General features: G+C 39.7%; 2 protein-coding genes and 1 long non-coding RNA gene across 6 annotated transcripts in view; 1 reads left to right on the plus strand and 2 right to left on the minus strand.

The window, feature by feature from the left end:
• Nucleotides 1-20,599, plus strand: LOC111250995 (uncharacterized). Of its 3 annotated transcripts, none has more exons than XM_022807108.2 (15): nucleotides 1-1,377; nucleotides 6,860-7,060; nucleotides 9,307-9,454; nucleotides 10,297-10,502; nucleotides 10,899-11,119; nucleotides 11,937-12,209; nucleotides 12,633-12,892; nucleotides 13,010-13,336; nucleotides 13,706-13,848; nucleotides 14,528-14,695; nucleotides 14,990-15,218; nucleotides 15,647-15,858; nucleotides 16,122-16,263; nucleotides 16,425-16,912; nucleotides 17,716-20,599. In XM_022807108.2, exons 1-15 carry the CDS (start codon nucleotides 865-867, stop codon nucleotides 17,914-17,916), a joined length of 3,732 nt encoding a protein of 1,243 aa, XP_022662843.1. In that variant the 5' UTR covers nucleotides 1-864; the 3' UTR covers nucleotides 17,917-20,599. The 3 variants fall into 3 exon arrangements, with proteins under 3 accessions (XP_022662843.1, XP_022662844.1, XP_086845836.1); XM_086989710.1 differs by lacking the exon at nucleotides 1-1,377 and adding an exon at nucleotides 4,851-5,833; XM_022807109.2 differs by lacking the exons at nucleotides 9,307-9,454; nucleotides 10,297-10,502.
• On the minus strand, nucleotides 279-2,041 carry LOC147755462 (uncharacterized). The gene is made up of 2 exons (XR_015328046.1): nucleotides 1,731-2,041; nucleotides 279-1,478 (listed from the first exon to the last, which is right to left on the minus strand). It is a non-coding gene; the product is annotated as an uncharacterized LOC147755462 (long non-coding RNA).
• Nucleotides 20,595-22,594, minus strand: part of LOC111250997 (uncharacterized) — a 21,388-nt gene continuing 19,388 nt past the window's right edge. For both annotated transcript variants that reach the window (XM_086989711.1, XM_022807110.2), the window contains one exon: nucleotides 20,595-21,836. In XM_086989711.1, the coding sequence (XP_086845837.1) occupies nucleotides 21,564-21,827 (264 nt within the window). In that variant the 5' untranslated portion in view covers nucleotides 21,828-21,836 and the 3' untranslated portion in view covers nucleotides 20,595-21,563. The remainder of the gene's footprint in view (nucleotides 21,837-22,594) is intronic.

Genomic DNA, 22,594 nt, shown 5'->3' on the forward strand with positions numbered 1-22,594 from the left:
CAGCCGCCAGAGTCTCGCTCTGTTATGGTCGATTCTGAGTAAAACCTTGGAAGAGTGGGTTTAGCGTAAACCTTTATAGTATCACTTACCCATACAGTATCTAGGAGCAGCTGTCGTACTAGCAGCGGTAGTAGCAGTAACTCTAGAGGAAGCCCACTGCCTGTATCTACTTTCTCCCCTGTGTCGACCGTGTATAGAGGACCGTTCTGTGTCTGTGTGAGGACCAGTCTATGTGTGTGGATGGGGGTTGGATTGCAAAGAGAACAACAAACGACGAATATATGGTCGACGAGAAAGTATTTATTAGTTATGGTGATGAATCAATCAAGTGCTCTGGACTGGCGCGGCGTGCCATGATGAATGTCATATAGCGCAATAAGGATTTTTGCCTTTGCTTACATGCTGTCTCGATCTAGCACCGAAGACAGTGATTGTTGGTGAAACGGTGTCATGGAGGAACAACGAAGAACATACCCAATGGTTCTGTGTGTGGTATCCAACCGCAGTTTTCTGTGAGTCCTTGTGCGAGGATGTTTTTGCTATGTGACGCTGCTAATTGACTCTAGAAGAGCACCATTAAAGGGACCGGCAGCTGGAGCCGTGGTGCTCTCCAGATGAAGGAAGATGTTTAAGATTGTTAGTATCTTGCCAGGAGAAAAGTAGCCCCATCACCATGCCTGCTTTAGTCGGGTTACTTTTAGCAGCGTATTGTTAAAGTCACTTGACCCCTATAGGGGGAGAACGTTTTGGGTTACGTGGGGACTACACGCCTCGCAAATGTGAAGTGCTCTGGCGCTCCATTGGTTGACTTTCGCACCGCTTCACATTGTAAGTTCTAGTTTGTGGTCAACGTTCCAAATCATTATGGACGATTCGTTAACTGATTCGATGTTTGAGGAGCCGACCGATAGGTCGTTGCTCGCACGTGAATGGCTCTTTGTCAAAATACTACATTGCATCGAGGCCGGTAAATCTAAGGCGTCCGGAATTCTACTCGTTGGAGGACCTGGCAGCGGCAAGACAACGGCTCTAGGAGAAATCGCGCGCCCTTCAGAGTCGGACTCGAGGCAAGCAGAACTAAATAGACGGCTTATTGCCAACTATCACTGTGATCCTCAGGTGCTTAGCTCGCTTCGATTATCCAATTTTATTCTCGATCTTGTCGATCAGCTGAGCGCTTGCCCACTTCTAACTGGTTATCGGGATCGGCTTGAAAATCCGGAAGTTGTGGCGGTGCTGCAGCCGTCTGAAGTTGAACGATTTCCAGATGAAGCCTTTAAAAAAGCAGTACTGTTCCCACTTCTGGAGACGGAGCCACCAGAAATGTGCTGCGTAATTATTGTGGATGGCATTGATGAAACAGGGCCCGATTCCGAGGTAAGAGGGATTATGATGTAGATACGGCTTAGCCAGGAGCTCGTAAAGCGAGGAAGTTTGTGAACTGCGTTAACATAGTTGGATTTGCGTGGGCGATTTTTCTTAGAAACGTAAAAAGAATGAATACTTCAATTCATTATACTATGACGGTATATTTCGCAGAAGTGTCTACCTTTTTTAGTAAGAAATTATATAATGCACGGTTTTGTCATCAATTAATAAATAAAATGCGTTTATATACACAGCTGTCAATAATTAATTAGGACATGTTTTTAATTATTGTTGTTGTAAGATTTTGCAACTCAACGTTTGTATAGGATCTATACATGTTTATCCTCACCTACATGGCTTACCTTGTACATTTGCTTCAATAATTGCTTGCGTGGAGCCTTACTTAATACGAAATGTAATGACGCTTGTTGTACATTATTCTCACTGTGCTTAAAACGGTCAAACTGAGCAGTAGTGATAGGTTTAATGTTCAATGTAACGAACATTATGATGTTTATCACTGCTGGCATTTGGTAACATCTCCCCGCGTTTTTCTTACTCCGATCGTCGATTGTTGCAGTGAACTTCCCACTTCCATGATTCAAATACCGCGGATTAACGAATGCTTTCAAGTAATAGAGGCAACCGCGGCGAGAATCGATAAATTTGAGTAACTTTTTTTGTCTTTGTTTACTAGATTGTTAAAAAAAAAATACAATATTTTTGTACTGCTGGTGAAATTTTAAAGGAAATCCCAGCGCGTAACGGAGTGTTTTGCTGCCTACTTCAAACCCAGATTACCGCATTCCGTAGATGAACACGTTATCATTGCGCAAAAACGTCGTTGGGTTGCGCTGTTACACACAAATTTGTACTGCGCCAATCACAAGTAATATTCGATTAATGAGTTCCGCTAGTTATCTCCATACGTGATTACTTCAATTTGATTTCTCGGACTATTCGTGCTGCAATATCGGTTCTGCTATTATATACTAATCATCGACATCTTTTTGCGCAACCGTGTCTATCATCATAATTATATACTATATTTCAGTCGCAAGCGAGCGCTAGTTAAAGAACTTTTTATTACAGAACTTATTCGCTTACTATTGACATTATGGCTTGATTGAAGTTTAACAAGCGCTGATGCCTCCACGGTAAGCTTCACTTTCCCGGAAGAATATCCGAGGTCACTTTTTACCGTTTCGCATCTCCTGGAAGACTTTTCAAATGATATTATCCTCCTATTTTATGCTTTGGCTCGATTTAAACCCATCACATTGCAGATTACCGCCGGCTAATTTCGCTAATTTATGTAGCATGTTATTATAATGGTTGCAGCACTAATACGCGTGTCCACCAGAAGACAACGATGTTATAATGGCGCGCAGCTTAGAACTGTACTTTTCATATTTTAGAGACTTTTTTACTTGCCATTTTTACCGTTTTAGTTTTATTAGCCATATTAGTTTATTTATTATTATATTATTATTATTATTCGAGTTCGGTTGCTGTTTTGTTTTTATATAGTAATAGTGGTCAACCTCAATGAATAATAATTAACCTTTTTCTCCCTATGGAAATGGGCCCGGGAACTCATTTTCAACAAATCTGTTAATTTTAAGCCGAACATGATTTCATTATTTTTTCCCAAAATATTAGTCTCTTATATTGTTGAAGTTCTGTTTTTGACTAAAGTTTACCCATCATTACTTTAATATATTTATATATATCTTTGGATAGATTTGCGTCTTCTTTTATGACTTGCTTTCAATAACTATGCAATGCTTAACCATAAAACAAGACCGATGTATATCGAAATGGGGCTGTTTTTGCTTCTATTAGGCTTCTTTTAACAGTGCGAACATTTCGCAGCCATGAAGTTGCCAAGCAAAAATATTTAAATAATCTCTCTTAAGTTTGATTTGAAAACTTTCACGATAGATTTTGAGGTCTTGGGAGCGATAATCTTTTTATAATTTTTCTATAATTCTGAAAGTATCTCTAATCTGTAATTATTTTTGCCAGGTACACCCATCCAGGCCGTTTTTTACAATTTTATACTCTTACAGATTTATTAGACAGACATGATCATATTCCTGCTTTGAGTTTTCTTTGCTGGATCGAAATTAAGTGACTAATATTCTCTATTATGCGACTCCGATTATACTCTATTAGGCAACGATGCCTACAATAACGGGTGCTTTCTGCAAAATGGCAACGATATTTAAGTCGCACGCAACACTGATCATAGCTAGACTTTTACAACCAAATATGGAAACTATCGGGGCAACTTTGTAATCATTTGAATTAGTTTGCATATCTACCTGATATTACTTTGTTTAGTAGCTCCCTTTAATTCATTAAAAGGATAACAAACGGCACCCATTTAACTACCTTGACCACTTAGCACCTGTGATTTAATTACAATAATCAGATCTATAATATAATAAATAATTTGTTTTCTGAACTTAGTAAAAAGCGCTTCACGCACGCAGAATTGAGATCTGGAGTCTCTATACTGGTGCACTGGTATCGTGTAAACCCACTGACCGTTGGAGTATCTTCAATCAGCTCGCTGTTTTTTTACACCATTAAGCATTTTCACTGCGTTTGTTATCTGAACTATATCATTTTGATACAATACAAGCTTTAATTCTTCTCGGATTTGCCTCACAACGGTCATTGCTATTGATGATCCATCTGCTAAAATTCCATTAAGTATCTCTATTCTATTTGGAGTGGACAAGGACTACTTAGCAAAGGTGCAGACTGATATTTTTGTAGAATATTATCTACATGCTGAGTTGAGGTTGCAGGCCGATATTACTGTAACCAGATAATTATTTTGCACGATGCTGATAGTTGTCCGATTATTATTGCTACATTATCAACGGTTCCCGTGTCAAATTCACGAAAAACACATTTCAACTATTACTTGTTACGTTTCATTCGGTACTTTATTGTATCTTTGTATATCTATTTACTTCCGGTCTTACCACTGAAAACATTCGTCTTGGCATCTAGTGTATATTTTTACATAGAAAATTGTATTCTACCAAATAAAAGCCCGTTTTTACATGCTATATATAGCACTTGAATAATTATTGTTTATTAATCATCGAAGCTTTGTTTTTAAAGACGACATATCGAACCAGCGCCGTTTGTTCCTTCATGAATGTAGATCCTCCTCCGTTACGGAAGCTTGGACCAGCTCATAACAACAGGCAGGGCTACATGCTCACTAAATTTCATGACGTGTCTAGAGTATCGAATGTAATTGTAAGCTCAGGTTTTCACTATTTTCCAAATGATAATAAGTTTTTATATAAATTAATAATAACAAAATAATCTACATTTAGATAAATGTGCATATTGATATTTAAGAAATAAAAAATATAAATAACAAGAAATAATCAGAGAAAATATTTCGCCACTCCTTTAATTATATATTGTCAAATACGGACGTAGGAATACATTTACTTCGAGTTAGGTTAATAGAAGTTCATTTGTGGTTGCAATAGTTTCCGGGACGCGGCATTCCGTCACAGGAATCTCTCGAAAAGGAAAAAATATCCAGCATCATAAAACTCTCGTTATCCATTTATTTAAGAAATGTGAGAAGGCCACGTCTGTCCGCCTACCGCCCGATTTTTTTCTAACAACCTGACAATCGCTATTTCAATACTTGCGTCTGTCTCAATAGAACAACGCGCATGGTATAACCACAGATATAGGTACTTTGACTGTCTCTAAAATATTATTTTATATTGAGAAATGCTTGGCAAAATATACGCTACTCAATTTGATAATTCCGATTAACTTAGTTGTCGTATATGTCTCGGAACGAATTATTCGAAACAACGGGGCAAAAGTGCTTCCAGCACGGCGTAGCGCCCAATGAATGTCCTTTTTAGCGCGCCAAAATTATATCGTTGGCAACCATTGTTCACGTTTACCATTTCCCTAAATCTCGATATCAACTTAAGTGGTCTCTGCGTTTGCGATTAACCAGGGTAGCAGAGTTGCTGTTAGCGAACATTGGCCCACCTACCGTTGGTTCATGGAAAGCAGGAGGCCCAAGCGACGATTTTCCCTTTATTAGCCTTAACATTCTCGAATGCAACGACTTATTGCAAACTTGAGAAATTCGCTGGTCGTGTACACTTTTGCTTTAGTCGACAAATGATCGACTATTGCGCACCTCTGCTACGGCTGTTTTTGACGCTTTCGCTGCTGGTACTGCCACCCAGGATGAGGCTCAACCAATCGGAATGCCACTGATACACTGTTCCTACCACCTCGAAGGCAGATGGTGGTCAAGAGAGCTCATGTTTTATGGACGTAGAGCGTTGTCATTCTTCTAATATGTGCCATGATACATCTTTGTCCTTTATTCCAAGACTTCATGTTCACCACTTCCTAGACGTTGATGTCGGTGTCAGCGGGCATGAGTACAAGAAAGGTGTTGATAATAGATTCGTCGTTAGCGGCTAGTCTTATTTATTGGGAAGCGATTCCTAAGATAGTCATGTATTATAGGTGGGTAGATCTAGGGGTAACTGGGTGTATTGTTGTAGTAATAGGTTCTTGTAAACAATTCTCAGGTGCAAATGAAGTCACATTGTATCAGGTACTATGACAGTTTGAAGAGTGATCACTTGGATGGTATGTACGGTATATGGTATAACGAACAAGCGACTTTCGATTAATAGTGTTTGGTCGTAATTTTCTCGGCAAATATTTCTATTTCTCGTACATACATTTGTCGACACACAATAACATCGCTCCGTTAGTTCTTACAGTATTGTTTCTGCTATAAAGTGCCTAATCGTTATTTATAGGAAATCCAACAACACCTCAGTTGAGTTGGATACAAATTCCTTTAAAAGCTTTGGGCTAATATCATCTATTGTTGCTTATATTTCCTGCCACCCGATCAGACATGCAGATCCAATTATTTTCTCACGTACATTAGGGAAAAAATTGGTACATTAGAGCTGAAGTGTGGGCGATTCTCCTAGTGACATACTACTTAGTCAATAAACAACGCGAGTGGTGTAAAGGTCTGGAGAACGTGTGGCCGTAACAGCAACAAAGGGCTGGAAAATACCTAAAGATCAACCAAAATTATGGGCAAAGCACTCTAGAAATAGAATAGAATTCGACGACAGATGTGAAATGAATTATTTTCTATTTTTGAACAAAATGGTATTTCGACAATTTTCGACATTTAGTTAATATTGTGTTCTAGAATATATGTAAATCATGTTATAACTTGATAAGTTTCACTTCTTTCATATTACTTCTGAGAAGAAACAGTACAGTAAAAGCTGAAGGGAAGTGGCGTTATTGTATGTCACCAAATATACGAACAATGAGTATATGAAGATTATATGATAACTTATGTAATCAGAATAACTTGGACAAAGCATTAAAAAAACAGCCAAAATAGTTTCATCTTATTGAAATCAGTTTTGTTTTATTTCAGCGCGGTTTGATGTCTCATTCGACGCACACGGCTCGGTCATCAACGGCAGTGGATTCGAGTGACGCTAATTCGTTATGGAGCGAGTCTATCTCCCAACTGCTATCTGTTCACCACCAATTATTTCCTCCGTGGTTAATGCTTGTGTGTTCAGCGAGACGCCAAAGTCGTACGATTAGCCGACTCTTCACGGGATTCCGAAAGGTCAGTTCTGTGTCGCATGTTCCACTTATTAATTCATTAAAAAAGCTGCGAATTACTTACACTATCAAGTGCGTCTTCCGAAACACGTATCCAAATCAAGAAAGGTAAATGTGTGCGTCATTGAGACGCAACTGGTATCGGAGATCAAAACACGTTATGCTTAATCTCCGCCATTGTATTTTTGATCTCTGATTTTGTTGTTATCTTCCTGCGAAGCTTTTCGCGAACTATCATTGGAAGTTGTACCACGACGAAAGCTCTACTGTATTTGATCAAGTTTCTTTTTAAAGAAACATTCGCGAAACCACTCAGCGCATCAAGGTAAAATTCGTCGTTGGATAAGCCAGAAGTGCATATTGGAACTTTTCAGTTAATTTGTACTTTCTTTTCGTTGGGAGCTAGCCACCTAACGCAATACGTGACCACAGCACCGGACGTAAAAACACGAAACAAATTTTTCTTTATCTGTACCTTCTACCCACAGCTGAAAACAACCGAGCGCATGGATCTCCGCGTGTATCGCTATAATCAATAGACGCAAACAGGTGGCACCGGAAGCTAAGCTTTAAAAGCAATATCTCGTAAATTTACGGCTATAAGCAAACATAGTAACTGACGTTACTAGCATTACGAACGGTTTTATATTATCACAACGACAGAGGCGATGACGCTGGGCTTAAGAATTTGCTAAAATGAAATGACTGAAGAAGCCAATGGCGTCGGTAACAACAGTATGCGGTCTGTATGTTAAGTATACCTATGGTGGATGGTCTTTACTTATGAGCACAACGGCCGCATTCAACAAAAACAACAAGAAAATGCTCGTTGAAGTAACCACTTCGAAGATCGTGATAAATGCGTTGCTAGATTAATGAGCCCTAACAAGCTTTTTTTTTTTGAATAATTATCCTTCTGTACGAGCATTTGAATACAGTTAGACTTTTCTCAAATTCATTATCTATTTACGCGAGTGTGCAGACAAGAAACATAAACTTAACAGGCAGTCCTTTTATATTAAGAATACCAATAAATCTATGAACCCATCTATCAATTATTGGGATTGATAAACAGTGGTAATTGACAAGCTGGGAATATCTAAAAAATGGAGTCCAAACATTTTCTTTGAAAATTGTTCTAAACATATGAACTATGACTGGCGTAACGTAATCTCCCGATGCAGGGACATACGAGCAAGCTTTCATACTTTATGAAAGTAAAGTATGAAAGTATTATGTACATCTTCATCACTCAATACGTAGTTGAGACTGAGCACCGAGGTGCGTTTTTTTTCGTATTTCAATCAGCTTCTTAATCCATAGACGTGACTTATTTCGTCATTCTAGCATTTTGAAAGCAAGATACAATACGGTCTTGGTCTTGAAAACCGCCATCAACACGAAACATCACACATGATTCTGTTCGACCTTCACCCTTACGTACTGTAGGATAAGTAATTTTTGCGTTGCCGTTCACGTCTGGTATGGTACGGGGTCTTTGTGTACTTGTCAGCTCACCTTTCATCCGCGTTCTTTTTATCGTTCCGTACTAATTGAATTTGCACTCTATCGAAAAGCTACGCCACCAAAGGGATTGGTAGCTTGACTTTGCTAACCAAGCTTTCCGAAAACCCTCTTGACTTTAGAAGTCACTGTTGATTATCGAATACCGAAGGCTTTTAACTTTTTTTTGCTTTAAATAGAGTGATATCCGTGGATCAGTTTGCATTTTCTGATTGAATGCAGTAAACGGTCGTGTAAAGTGGCCGCATTAATTAAGTTCTCGCAGAACGTTAGGAAAAGGGATTAAGAAACAAAATAGGTTAAGGTTGAATTTGGAACCGACTGATCTGGATGGTTTGTTAAAAGATTTAGGCGAATGGAAGAGAAAGGCATTTAGATCTATAAGAAGTATTCTTCCCACAAGCTGGCGCACTAATTACATCAATTATGTTGGTGTTTACCAGTTTTTCAGAGTGTTAGAGTTCAAAGTATGAAACATTGAGTATTTTGAAGTGTTTTATATTTTGTTACCTAATTGGGCCGGCGTAGAGAAAACCAAAAATAAAAAATCTGACCGAAGCTTTTATACAAAAGTCTTCAATAGCTGTTTTCTTTGTATACGAAAAGCATTTGGATAACTATAGCTTACTATCAGTGTCATAGGAATCACAATAAGGAGATTATATGCTTCCTCTAAATTAGAATTTCAGATAGTCGCGTGTATTGATTTTCACAATCGCTTTACAGATCGCCTTAGACGATCTTCGAAAACCGAACGTTGTACGAGATATGCAGCAGTACATACTCAACCGACTCGACGCTGACGCTGGTCTACGAAAGCATTTGAGCCGAGAAAACGCAGATATGCTTAATCAGCTACATATCAAAAGCAATGGTAATGACAATTCTGTCCGCTTTTTTTTATTATTGAAAAATAAGTGAACTTGAGTGAGCAGTAAAGCAGTAGGATCGTTCGATGAAATTACAACTCTCGTCCACGTTAGGTATTTCTCTATTGCAATAAAAATCAGCTAAAGGCAGACCTAAAATTGTTGAAGGTAACCGGGCTTGTTTTATATTAACTATGTAGACGTAGTTCCGTTGTCCAAAATGCGATTTTAGCAGTATTCCGAGCATACCCATGGTCCTTTACAGCTGTAAATTAATGAGGTCCAAACTGGGTAGTAACCGTTGAAAATAGGACAAACGATGGAGATTCTTTTTTAAGAAATCGAGGCGTTAACCTTCGGAGCCACCAGAAAATATTAAGGATTCAATTAAGTGCCTACGGACATGTTTCCAGTGCGAACGCAATGAAGACAAATACGAAATGGCGCAGAAATCTAACGGCGCTTTATCCGTGCGTACGGGACAACTCTAATTGGTGCCCCGTTGTATTAGAGAGATCTCCAAATGGGGGCTAACAGATGAACAGGCGTGGCGATAACCGAAACATGATAAGCGGACATTTTTTTAGCATTTATTCATTCACTGTATGAACGGCTGGTTGAAATACGAAACACTCGTTTCAGATTCATTTCAAAGCATTACGCTACTTCGAAGTACAGTCTTTATATTAAATTCAAGTAAATATACAGCTAGTCTAAAGAAGTTCCACCGAATCTCAAGAGAAGGTCAAGACAACATTTTACAACGTACAATTTTGCACTTGATTCTCTTGTGATCCACATAATGGTACGACTTTCTTCAACCCTTTGCCAATTCTGTATCTTGTAGGTTGCTTACTATATCTAGAGCAAGTCCTGGATGGAGTTGTCGATAATAGTATTATCCTGCGGGAAATCCGCGACATTCCGGGTACATTGAACGGACTCTACCTTTGGTACTGTCAACGATTATTTGGATCAAAGATGGAGTTCGATTCACAGGTTCGACCCCTCCTCTGTCTCCTGCTCACAGCCACTAAACCTGTTCCGTTTGAGGTACGATGCACGTAATAATACCAGTTGAATATAAAATATAAAAATGGTCCCTATCTTTATCATATTATAAGAAGCCTCCAGTGACGTCAGTATTTTACAGAAGAGAAACTGCAAACAATATGTAATTCTGATATGCTGTTTCGAAATGTGTTGCCAGTTAGTCGTTCGTATCTGCAATGCGGTATATTAACTGCCTTCATCTAAGCCAATGCTAGAACTAAGAATACGGACAAATATCCTTGTTTTGTAAGTGTAGGTAGCCGTTGATTTTTATTAAATTATTTTTTATGTATTTTTTTAATATTTTTCATTTTTGTTATTTTTATTATATGTTAGCAGTAATTCCGTACTGCGATTCTTGCAAAACCTTTATTTACTATTTTTTTTTTGTTTCAGGACGTATATCAATGTTTGTGGGGCTGGGATTCGGAGCTAACCCGCGAAGGCCTATTGAAAACGTTGAAACGTCTATCGAAGATTGTATCACCGTCCTCACAGCATCGACGCAGACTACGTATCTTTCACCAAAGTTTCGCCGAATGGCTTTGCGACGTGAAGCATTGCACACAACGGTTTCTCTGTAAACCACAAGTTGGACATGCAATGTGGGCTCTTCGGTATGTTACTCCTTAGGGTTTCATGTCCATCATTAGAGACTATAATGCCGGAAGCCTATCGTACATGTATGCCTTTGTAAAATCTACTACATTTATTAGTGCTAGCGTCTAACTAGGTTTTAACTATTTGGACCTTTCATATTTTTGGGTGCTTTGTTTGAAATCTGTTAGAAGGTGTATGTCAACAAATTATGGGAGATAGGATGGCCTATATTTTTGACGGTATTTTCTGTCTAAGATCTGTTTCGGTCGATCGGTAATCTTTTTTCTTTTTTTTTATTTAAAGGGGTAGATTTTTTGTAAAGAGGTAGTACTTTGATGCTAGTCGAAAATCCATGATGAAACAAGTCGGAATAACCTTTATATTCCCATATCTAAGCCGATATTTCTACATCGCAAAACAGAAAAACAGCGACAAAAGGCAAAATTTACTTCTTTTTCACTTACAATAAAGGTTGAGAACACAGGGCCATCGCCGCCGCTGTTAACATGTTTCAGATTCTAGGAGGTAAGCTCGCTTTTTGCAAAATTTGTTCTCCTGACTAAATAGTATCCTATTCGTTAAAGGTGTGTAGACAGTGGAATTATATTTGACACAAATAAAAGCAGCCGTTTAACAACATGATGGCGACTGCCAGCACCATTGCCCTGAGGCCGTATTTGCCCATAGTGGATATTGACATAAAGGTCCGATGTAAATGTATACAAAAATCCGACAGAAACCCGATATTTACGGCTAACTCTTGTATAAATTTGATTCACTTTTGTTAGGTAGATCCGATTCTGAGACATATTTATCGCTTTCTATCGGTTTCAGCTATTCGACATTATGCAAAGCAACTGACCTCACAACTGAGGAAAGCTCTGACCTGTGGCATCATCTGCGACGAACAGGATTATCTCAGCATTACCAAGCTATGTGGCAATCTCATTGTACAGGCGAACCTTTGCGGGAGAGTACTCTTATGTACACCTCCGTTAGTTCTCTGGGGGCAACCGATAACCACGCACTGCTCAATAATTCCTTGTTGCTCGAAAATAAAGTTGTTCGACTCCTTCTTGAAGCATGTTCAGCACCGAATTTAAAACGGTACGGTCGATATTTAACAAGCAGTACTCAAATTATCTAAACAATGACTATCACTGTATTATATGCCAATATTGTATCTTTCAACCCTGCTATATAGGTCAGTCAGGTCATGAATGAAACCAATGAGTATCATCGTAGGTTCGTGAATTCTTAATACTAAGAAGCAGTTCCAATGTTTGGGCTCAGTCATTTAGCATAAAGGCAAGGTACAAAGTTGTATAAACACTGGCGGAGTGGCTAGTTCGAGCTTTGTCAATTATAGGTACTGCACGACAGGTATAACCACATGAAAAAGTAACTACATATGTTTTTGTGAAATGGAATGCTAATAAATCGTATTGCCTTCCTTGTACGGTAAAATTAATGTTCAGAACAAAGTATCGAAGGCGCTTATTTAAAAAACTTAATTTCACCGATATTCAGGTTTAAAAGTTGTGTGCAACTCGACGAGATGGACAATGACGAAGTTACATCTGTAAGTGAGCTGGCAACATCGTTGCTCGAAGAAAGCCAATTGGCGAGTCTTGCGCCAGACACCGTCGACGAAGCGGAACCGTCAAGTCAGCGAACGCTGCTGCACCGAGCAGCTGAGGAGGGAGATCTTCAACTTGTAGCTCGCCTTGTAGAGATGGGCGCAGCTATCGAGAATGCAGACCGAAATGGCCAAACGCCGCTAAACCTCGGTGAGATCACTGTTTTTAAGTACAATCTTCCTGCAGCAGCCTTGATTTTTCAAAAAAAAAAAAATCTAGTCGGTATGTTTTGTGTTGCCATTTTTTCTTGTGTTTACCCCCATTCAGCGGCTCGTCAGGGTCATCTACAGGTTTTAGAAGCTCTACTGCGTGCTGGCGCGGCGGTGGACCGTGCGGACGTCGATGGATGGACTCCGTTAAGATCTTCGGCCTGGGCGGGACATGCAGCTGTGGTGGATGCTCTATTACAGTTTGGAGCACGGGTAGATCTGGCTGATGCCGACGGCCGAACAGCACTGCGAGCAGCTGCTTGGGGCGGTCACGATGACATCGTAATGCGGCTTCTTAAGGCCGGGGCCGCAGTAAACGCACGGGACGCTGAGGGCCGAACGGCGCTAATTGCAGCTGCATACATGGGGCATTCAGCTATAGTTGGTGAGTGGAATTTAACCCCGAATTATTTCGTACTTTCCTATTGTATTATACAGAACTCGACCTTTAGGTACTAGGAGCCGAATGACTTATGTATTTACGTCAAAGGCAAAATGCCACATAGTGTATCTGTCAAGATCATCAGTTGCTTTGGACTTCTGCACTGCTGTTTCTATCGTAATTGATGGAAATTAAATTACCTGTGACAATATCTCTCAACAAGACTATTTTATTATATATATACATATATATATATATATATATATATATATATATATATACATATATAGATAAATATGTAATATTATATTAGAAGTATTTTAGATGTGGGAGATACCTAAATTGTGCGAACATATTTTTGCGTATATCAAGGCCACCTTTTGGACGCTGGAGCTGACATCAATCACGCAGACAAGGATGGAAGAACCGCTTTAAGTGTGGCCGCACTTTGTGTGCCAGCCTCACAGGGCCATCACGCCGCTGTGGTTTCACTACTTCTTGAACGTGGAGCTGAGGTACGCGGGGTGTCTGTCATTCCTCTCGCAAAAGGAAATTGGAGTAATACGAAACCGTAAATGGTTGTTAACGGGTCCTTTGCTTCATTCTCGTTCTAACTAAAAGAATAAACATTTTTTAGTAATGCATCTACTGTGGCACTTGTTACATTGGTCGTGTTAACTGCACTCCTATATAGGCTGCTATGGCTATGAATGTACACAGGTTCCATCGATATAGACACGACACCCATAACATTTGGTTTGGACGAAAAATTGTTTTACTTTGACACCAAAGGCTGCACCATCTGGTGCTGTTGTTGTTGTTGTCGGGTCGTGTTCTCAATCGATATCCTCTAATTAATCGCTCCTGTTTTCGTAATGCTATAGTGTACCTATTTTCGCAGTCTTCGTACACACGATCCAGTTATTCTCTTCGCTGTGTAAACGTGAGGTTTATTTTTGAAACAAGATATTCTGTGCAGTCTGTATACACGATATATATACGAAAGTGACCATCTGATTTCAAGATGGTTTTACTATCTTACTACATCTTTACCATTTACTAGCGCTCTTTCAATGCGATCCGTATCTTCCATGTATTAACGGTGCTAATGTTACTGTTGTCGTCGGCTGATTTCTGAGAACATCTTTGTCATTTATTTCAACACGTAAATTATAAAACGACTTGTTTTGCTAGGTGGATCATCGAGATTCGGAAGCAATGACGGCGCTGCTTGTAGCAGCTTTTGAGGGCCACGCCGAAGTTTGTGAGCTGTTGCTGGAGGGAGGCGCCGATGTCGATCATGCAGATGCAACAGGCAGGACTCCGCTATTTGCTGCTGCGTCAATGGGACACGCACATGTTGTAAGTCTATTTACTTTAAGTCGTCATATTTTAAGTAAGGGAGATAACCAATGTCGGAAATTCAAAGTTCATGAATTCCGTCTTGTAATCATATCCCAGTCACGAGTCAGTCATATTGTTATATCATAGCGGCATACTGTTCTGCAGTATCCACAATATGCATGAGTTCGAGATTCAAACGCAGCTCTATTATGGAATTAAACTTGAATCGAGGCCAACAACGTGTTACTCGGTGTCGTTGTTACGAGCTTTTACTTTTAGTTAAATTTGCCATACCTCTTTTAATTGCTTTAGGTGAAACGACTGTTGTTCTGGGGCGCATATGTGGACTCTATCGACTCGGAAGGCCGAACGGTTTTATCAGTGGCGGCTGCCCAGGGTAATTCGCAAACAGTTGAATGCCTCCTCGACCGAGGATTGGATGAGCTTCACCGTGATAACGCTGGCTGGACTGCCCTCCATTACGCAGCATTCGAAGGACACGCACAAGTCTGTCAGCTTCTCATGCAGGCTGGTGCTAAGCGTCAGTAATCCTATTATTGACTTTTACCCGATTAGTAAATAGGCCTCATAGTATAACAAGGTTTCATAATTCTCTTGTATAATACAAGTCTACTGAAACGAAATACAACAGTATCATAATTGTTCACATCATGCGAACTAGCCAGTTCTAATTAAATAAATGTAACATATAATAAACATTGAAGTTTGTCGACAAGCTGTCTATAAACATTATCAACCTTAAGACGTAATATAACCTTGCTTTGATTATACCGACATCTCTACTACTACAGCTGTTTTCTTTATTTACTGAGTTGATAGAGAAAAATCGGACGGCCCGATTAAAGCTAGTGGGTTAGAGAAACGTTGGTTAACCACTTTTAAGTGAATCTGGCTGTGTATCCTCGTTCCTTTCCGTTCTTCCCTTTTTTGTCGGAATAACCACTGCAGCGAATGAAGTTGACACCGATGGCCGCACACCATTAATACTGTCAGCACAAGAAGGCCATTCGGCCTGTGTCCAGCTCTTTATCCAGAGCTGTCCACGGATTCTTGAGCATCGAAGTCATGACGGTCGTACGGCGCTCCGTATGGCAGCTATGGAGGGTCACAAAGAGACCGTCGATTTGCTTTTAGGATTTGGTGCAGATGTGAACTATCAGGTAGTGTCACGCAATTCGTTTATGTTATGATTTCTATTTTCAAATATAGTAGTAATATAATCAGCGTAATAAATGCTATACCAAAAAAACATAGGTATATAAGTCTAGCATCTAATAAATATAACAGATTTGTACCTTATGAAAGCGGCATTAGCCCACCTGTTGAAACATCAATCACAGTAAATGTAGAATCGATATGTACTATAATAACGTCATTCTTTTTTGAAATAATTGTCTCTTCATTAATTCCCGAATATTGATAGGATGCTGATGGTCGAACTACCCTGTACCTTCTTGCATTAGAGGGAAACGTGTCAATGTTGGAACACTTAATCGGTCGAGGGGCAGATGTCGAAGCAGTTGATCTTGAGGGACGCACGGCGCTACACGTGGCCGCATGGCAAGGTATTTGACAGATAGCCAATTATACTGGTTTTTGGCATGGTCAGTTATAAAAATGTGCTTTTGCTCAGCTAAGGAAATCGGTTGCTCAGGTTGCTTCCATCCTAACGCATCGTTAATTAGTAATTGCTATATTCTTATTATCGTTTCTCCTGCATTCATAGGGCACGTTCACGTTGTCGACCTTCTATTGCGTCGCGGAGCGCATGTGGATGCTGTTGATCGCGAGATGCGTTCGGCGCTTCAATCAGCAGCATGGCAGGGTCACGCTGATGTCGTTCGCCTGTTAATTGAACAAGACGCGTCTGTGAATCACGTATGCAACCAGGGGGCATCCGCGCTGGGAATCGCTGCTCAAGAAGGACACGCATCGGTGGTACGGGTACTGTTAGCGCACGGGGCAGATGTCCATCACAGCGACCTCTGTGGTCGAACACCAGCAAGAGTTGCGCTAAAAGCGGGCCATCAGGAGGTGGCAGCTTTAATTGAGGCTTACGGAGGTAATTCCCAGAGTGGACGAAGCTCCTCAAGCAACGTCAGCGGCGAAGGAGCTGAACGAACCGAACGGCTAGAACGTGCAACGGCTGCTGCCCCGCGAGCGGTTCCAAGGACCCTGTTACAGCCTGCTAATAGAGATAGCTTTGCTGAGTCGGTTAGTACGAACGATCCGCTTAAAACTTGTGTAACAAGTACGATTATAAAATTCAAAACATTTTCAGGGTGTTCGGGGACAGGGTGGCGCTTGTTTATAGGTTTCATACACGTGAGAGCGTGTTTATTTATTGTAACTGTCGTGTATATTTCCGATTCTGAGTCTAAACATCTTAAGTTATCAGCAAAGGTTCACTTTCTAAATTACCCAATAATGTTTTAACAGTGATCATGAATGGAACGATATTAGCGCGTTTAGATTTGTTGAGCCTCCGCTTAAAAAATGCCATGCAAAATCTAAACTGTGTGCTGATTAAGGTTTCACGCAGCCCAGAGGCAAAATATCTACAGCGCTCTGAAAAATTAAAAGTTTAGCCTACATAAACGATCCTATAGATGATATTAACTAGGAAACAGCTTCTCTCAAGTATCGACTTCAGAAATTATCTTTTGGTACATTTTTGGATCAATTTTCGACCTCTTTGGAATAATCTTTATTGTAGGTCTTCGATACTGGCAAATGAGAATTTTCGGATCCTTTATAGTCAGTATGACCGGCAACGAAATAGAAGATTTCACGAGTTCATAATCACAATGAGGGCCTGAAGATATTGGTCAACAGTAAAGTGTTCATGCTATAACGAACTGGTTATCCGCAAGTTATCCGCATAACTAGTGAGCGTATTCCCGCAACAACTGTATCTGTAAAATGTATCTGTTTATTGCGTACAAACTCGTTACGTACGAGTGACAAACTAAGCACCCATTTATTTTAAATGTATTTTATCATTTTTTTTGCTTTAGGTAACTACCGGAAGTGAAAGCGGTGTCGGAGAACAGAATGTAAGCTTTACAGCTATGATCCAACGAAGGGCGTCACAGACCAGCAGCACGTGTGTCTCTCGGGAGCAGGGATCAAGTTTTCAAAACCTACGTCGCACCAAAATCGTCACCAACCCAAACTTCATCGGTGGTAGCAGCAAGAAGAAAGAAACACCCATTTGACGTTCGCATGAGCTGACAAATTTTCCTGGACAAGAATCACCACTAACTGATGTGTCAGGTAGCGTTCCCGTCCAAGAGAGGCCCCTGTGAGATCCGAGTATTATCTGCAGAATATAGGCACGCTTTTGATTTGTTTCAGACGATATTAAATATCTGTATTGCAGCCTGAGTTAACACAATACCCATACTACTTCTGTTGCGACATCTTCGAATGAGTCGCGAGAGTTTTGATGGTACGATGTCAAGTATCTTTAATATTACAATTGAAACTGGTTCGATAGGTTGCTCACATCGACATTTTACCACGCTCGAATGTTAAGTTGTTATGATGAGTAGCGGTGACTGATTGTGCGAACTGATAGTGTAGATGTTCGCTCTCTAAATAGTGATAAGTGTGTCCCCAGAAGTGTCTATATATTGTAGCAGCGTAGACCTTTCCGTAGGTACAATTATTAATTAGCGCCCTGTTTCAAAGGAATGAAATGAAATAGACCAGCGAGGTCATCAATGTTTGGCATCAGCGCCCGTGGGAAGTAGGTCGTCACTTAATTAGCAGTTTTGAAAAGGCTATAAAGTTGTGAAATTTTGCTGTGAATATGGTATACATCTATGGGGCTTTTAATCCTTAAACTATGTGTAGCGCCTTTCATTTCCGAAAAATTCGGTTTCTCTCCTAAAAATAACGCGACCTTGTTATTTCCCACTAAGCACAAACAGTCAACCTTGAAGATTCACCGTCAAATGCTTAATTATTTCCATTTGAAACTTGAATTGGTTACGCCAGCATATCAGATACTTTTATTATGCTCTTATTTATAGTCGACAGCCTAAAAGTTCGAGTCAAGCGACACCCTTGTTTCTATGGGGTGTTGCGCCGATTAAAAATCGTGTAAGTCTGCGATTTTTAGTTTTTTTTTTATGATGCGAGTTTTTTTACACCGTACTTTGGGCTCAGTCTTCAACTAATGAACTGGTGGAACACAATCGTGGAGAATATTTTGCAAAACAACAGAAACGTGAGTTGTATATCGTAGATGTTGTATTTATCGTAGAAAAGGAAAGGGAGCACAGAAGTCGATCGAAGGACGACGACAATAACTATGAGAATAACGTCTAAAGGGTTTTGCGGTAACAAAAGATCAATACTTACAATGTCGGCTGCCTGTGGCAGTGACTGTTTATTTTCTGTTTAGGTTTGTAATGGTTGATAAACGCGGTCTTAGATAGAGATACAGAAAGCAGCAAGTGACCCCTTCCATGACGCCAAGCTGCATACAAAGCGTGGCGTCATGGATTTTTCAATTCAATTTTAGCGTTAAAATAGGAAGTTAGATAGTTACGATAAAAAACGCAATTCGCCAAAGTTTAGAGAGTTTCCCAGTCTTCAAGGTATATTTCAACGATCTATGTATGCATACAAAAACATTGTGGCACCCATTATGTCAAGCCAAAAAAAACTGGTAAATGCCGATCTTTGTCACAAATGTTACCATGTTAACGCGTCTCATCGTCGGGGCTAAATAACCGCATCTAGTATTAGAGAGAAAGAGAGAGAGAGATATGGATGACAAAGAACAGAGTAACTGTGTAACAAGCATGTATTTAAGAAATGCCGGTGTTTCATTAGGTAACCAGTTAGTTACCTATTGTTACGAGATTGTGATCGTCATCTATGTGAATATAATTAATATTCACATCGTTATTATTATAATTTTGCTAATGAACCTGATATACCTGCAATCATGTGCCTTCTCAGTTGAGAGCAGTCGAGCTAATTATTCCGATGATTTAAATGCGACGTTTTGCGCAGACTTCAAACCTGGCGCTCATTTTTCTAACATTTGCCGAACATTATTTTTTTTTCACTGAAAATTTGTGGCTTCTTAATCGGCTTTAGTCAACAACACATCTACTACGTCTGCTATAATATATATATATATATATATAATATATATATATAATTTTAATGTTTTTAACATTAATAAAACTTTATTAGAATTGGCATTGGCTATAAAACTAACAAAATGTTCGCCTGTAATATCAGTACTCAATAAACAAGGCGAACTGGAACTTTTATCCTGACAAGTTCTCGTATTAGTTTTCCGTTCAGATATTTGTACACATTATTTATACAGAGTGTACAGAATATGACCTTCAGCTTTGGTGAACGATAAATACGAATGTCCCATGAACAGATGTGTAACCTTGGCTATGTGGTTAACAATGTCATACCGCAAATAATAATGGTAGTAATTTCAATAATATGGACGAGGGGTTAAGTCAAATAGGTGTACATGTATATGCATAGGGGGAAATTAGAAGTAATTTTATCATCGCGACGGTTGTCAGGATCTTCCTTACGATTGGGCAGTGACGTTACATAGAAGGTTGCAAGTAGTTAGTCAATATATAATATCAATGACGACCACTGTGCTAGTTTTGATTAAAAATTCGACTAAACGTTGCTTCTCCTATGATCCGAATGAAATCACTATTGCTTTTAAGTCGTACACAATGTGATTGGGGATATACCGACATACTAAGTCAGGCGTAGTATTAACAATGAATGTAACTGCGGCATCTTTCAAAAAAAATAGGCGAAAACCTTTATACATAATAAAATAGAGGATTTTCAGAGGCATTTTCAAGTTTTAAAGAAAAAAAAAGTCATATGAAGCTTCAATTTGCGTGTTTTCATTTGTTTAATCTTTTAGTTTGTGCTGAATAAAGGACATCTGTCTCTGTAATAGATACATAGAAACATCAGCGGGCGTAAATATTAGCCGACATATTTTAGAAGCATGCATTGTTTTGAGGTTATTTTTATGGATATGTGGTCTACGCATCGTCAGCATAGTAGAAGCACTAACATCTGGTATAAGAAACAGATGTTTCTCCTATAGGAGGCTATAATCTCCTGAGAAGCGATACCCTGATCGAAGCTAACAATAACTTTGTCTTCACAAGCTAATACCCACAGCCATGCTTTAAAAAACGCATATAATTATTTTTGAATACCAGGTTTTTTCCAAACACTCTACAAATAATAACATTTTCCAATTTCACTAGTATTTTAACTATACGTTATAGGTGTAGCAGCTACGAAATAATCCGAAGATGTTCATGCGATCGTTTTTAAAAACTGCTTAAACTACTTCATTGTAATTTTTTGTTTTCGTTTGACGCATACGCCCACGCGTACGTATATATTAAACAGACGCATTTCATTGCAGATTTATATATTTGCGTATATCTACACATATTAACAAAGCAAAAACGTGGAATCGTTTTAGCTTATTACATCACAGAATCTTTGCAAAACTCCTGGCACTTCTATGAGACTCGGATGCTCAGTATGTTCACATATTTTTGCTGCGTTCCTTCTCACTACGCATTCTCACGTATCGAGCCTTTCCCAGAAGGTGCCCCTATTAAAACATTGTAATATTTGACTGGCGTTAGGCGAGATGGTTTTTACATCAGATTTGCAGGTTGCTGATCTTCCCTTTACCCCTAACATCCCTCTCAGTGTAATCGCATATATCTTCAATGCGCACCCTTTACCCAAGACCGCATACAGCGTTTAGGTAAACACTGTACACAATTGGAAGACGAAATGGCTGGTAGTTGTGTCGTCTTAACGTCAGCTAACCATGATACCCATATCCTCCAAGACCGAGACCGGCATATCCTCCATAGTGACCACCGCCTCCACCGTAATGTCCGTGGTCGATCTTAGACCCGTACGAGAATGCCCTGCCGACAGGATGGTGTCCGTAACCGCCTTCGTAACCGCCTCCGTAATCACCCCCATAGCCGCCCCCGTAACCTTCCCCGTAATCGCCTCCATAACCTCCACCAAGGCCGAGAGAGCCACCAGCCATGGTGTAGCCGACAAAGGCCGCAAGCATAAGAGTAAGCTGAAATTTTTATAAAACGTCAACCTGAGATCATTAGCAGTTATTCAGTAGCAGTTGTAGAACGGGCAAGTGAGGGATGGCTTACTATTTTAAAGAGTTCAAAAGTGTCAATATTGCGTGAAGGGGCTAGTTGTTCTTAATCAGCGGCGAAGTACAAGGGGATGTCTGTTTTGTAAAATTAATAAATATCTAGTGGCTTCCGTGACTTGAAGGAAAATAAACGTAAACGATTCACTATGGAACATAGCGTGGAGTACACGGCATTATGTGTTTGCATGCGCTACAAGCAGCGATTTTCGAAGTCCACACAGTATGACTTCGAACAATTCTTGCTGCAGCACGGATATGGCGCAAGCCTTAGAATAACAGGCTATTTGTCGATTTTAGCTATAGGACAATTAACAAGACATCCGCTGTCAACATTAGAACATGACAATATTCCACGTATGACCCTGAAAAGATTCTATGACACAACACAACAGGCGAAATTAGCCGCGACAAATAGCTTGGTTTACAACACGATTATTCGAGCGTTTGATGTACGGGTTCACTGCTCAATATGCCCAGCGAACCCGTATGCCAAATCGATGAATATGATTTAGAGTATTGCCTAGCCTTATTGAACATTCAACGCCTGGTCAAGCAGTTTGTCTCGGCATTTGCCAGAAATTTGGTTTTTGATTAAAAAATGCGGCAGAAACTAGACAATGCGGATTACTCTTCACGGAAGCTGTAACCGAGAAGAGCTAACATTATTG

Source organism: Varroa destructor, unplaced genomic scaffold (genome assembly GCF_002443255.2).
Source record: "Varroa destructor unplaced genomic scaffold, Vdes_3.0 BEIS01000005.1, whole genome shotgun sequence".
NCBI classification, from domain to species: domain Eukaryota; kingdom Metazoa; phylum Arthropoda; class Arachnida; order Mesostigmata; family Varroidae; genus Varroa; species Varroa destructor.

Excerpts from the sequence above, each read along its gene's own strand:
- LOC111250995 (XM_022807108.2), top strand. The coding sequence starts at position 865 with ATGGACGATTCGTTAACTGATTCGATGTTTGAGGAGCCGACCGATAGG. Across the intron at positions 10,503-10,898 it reads CTAAACCTGTTCCGTTTGAG|GACGTATATCAATGTTTGTG; the intron begins GTACGATGCACG and ends TTTTTGTTTCAG. Across the intron at positions 15,219-15,646 it reads CATGCAGGCTGGTGCTAAGC|CGAATGAAGTTGACACCGAT; the intron begins GTCAGTAATCCT and ends TAACCACTGCAG.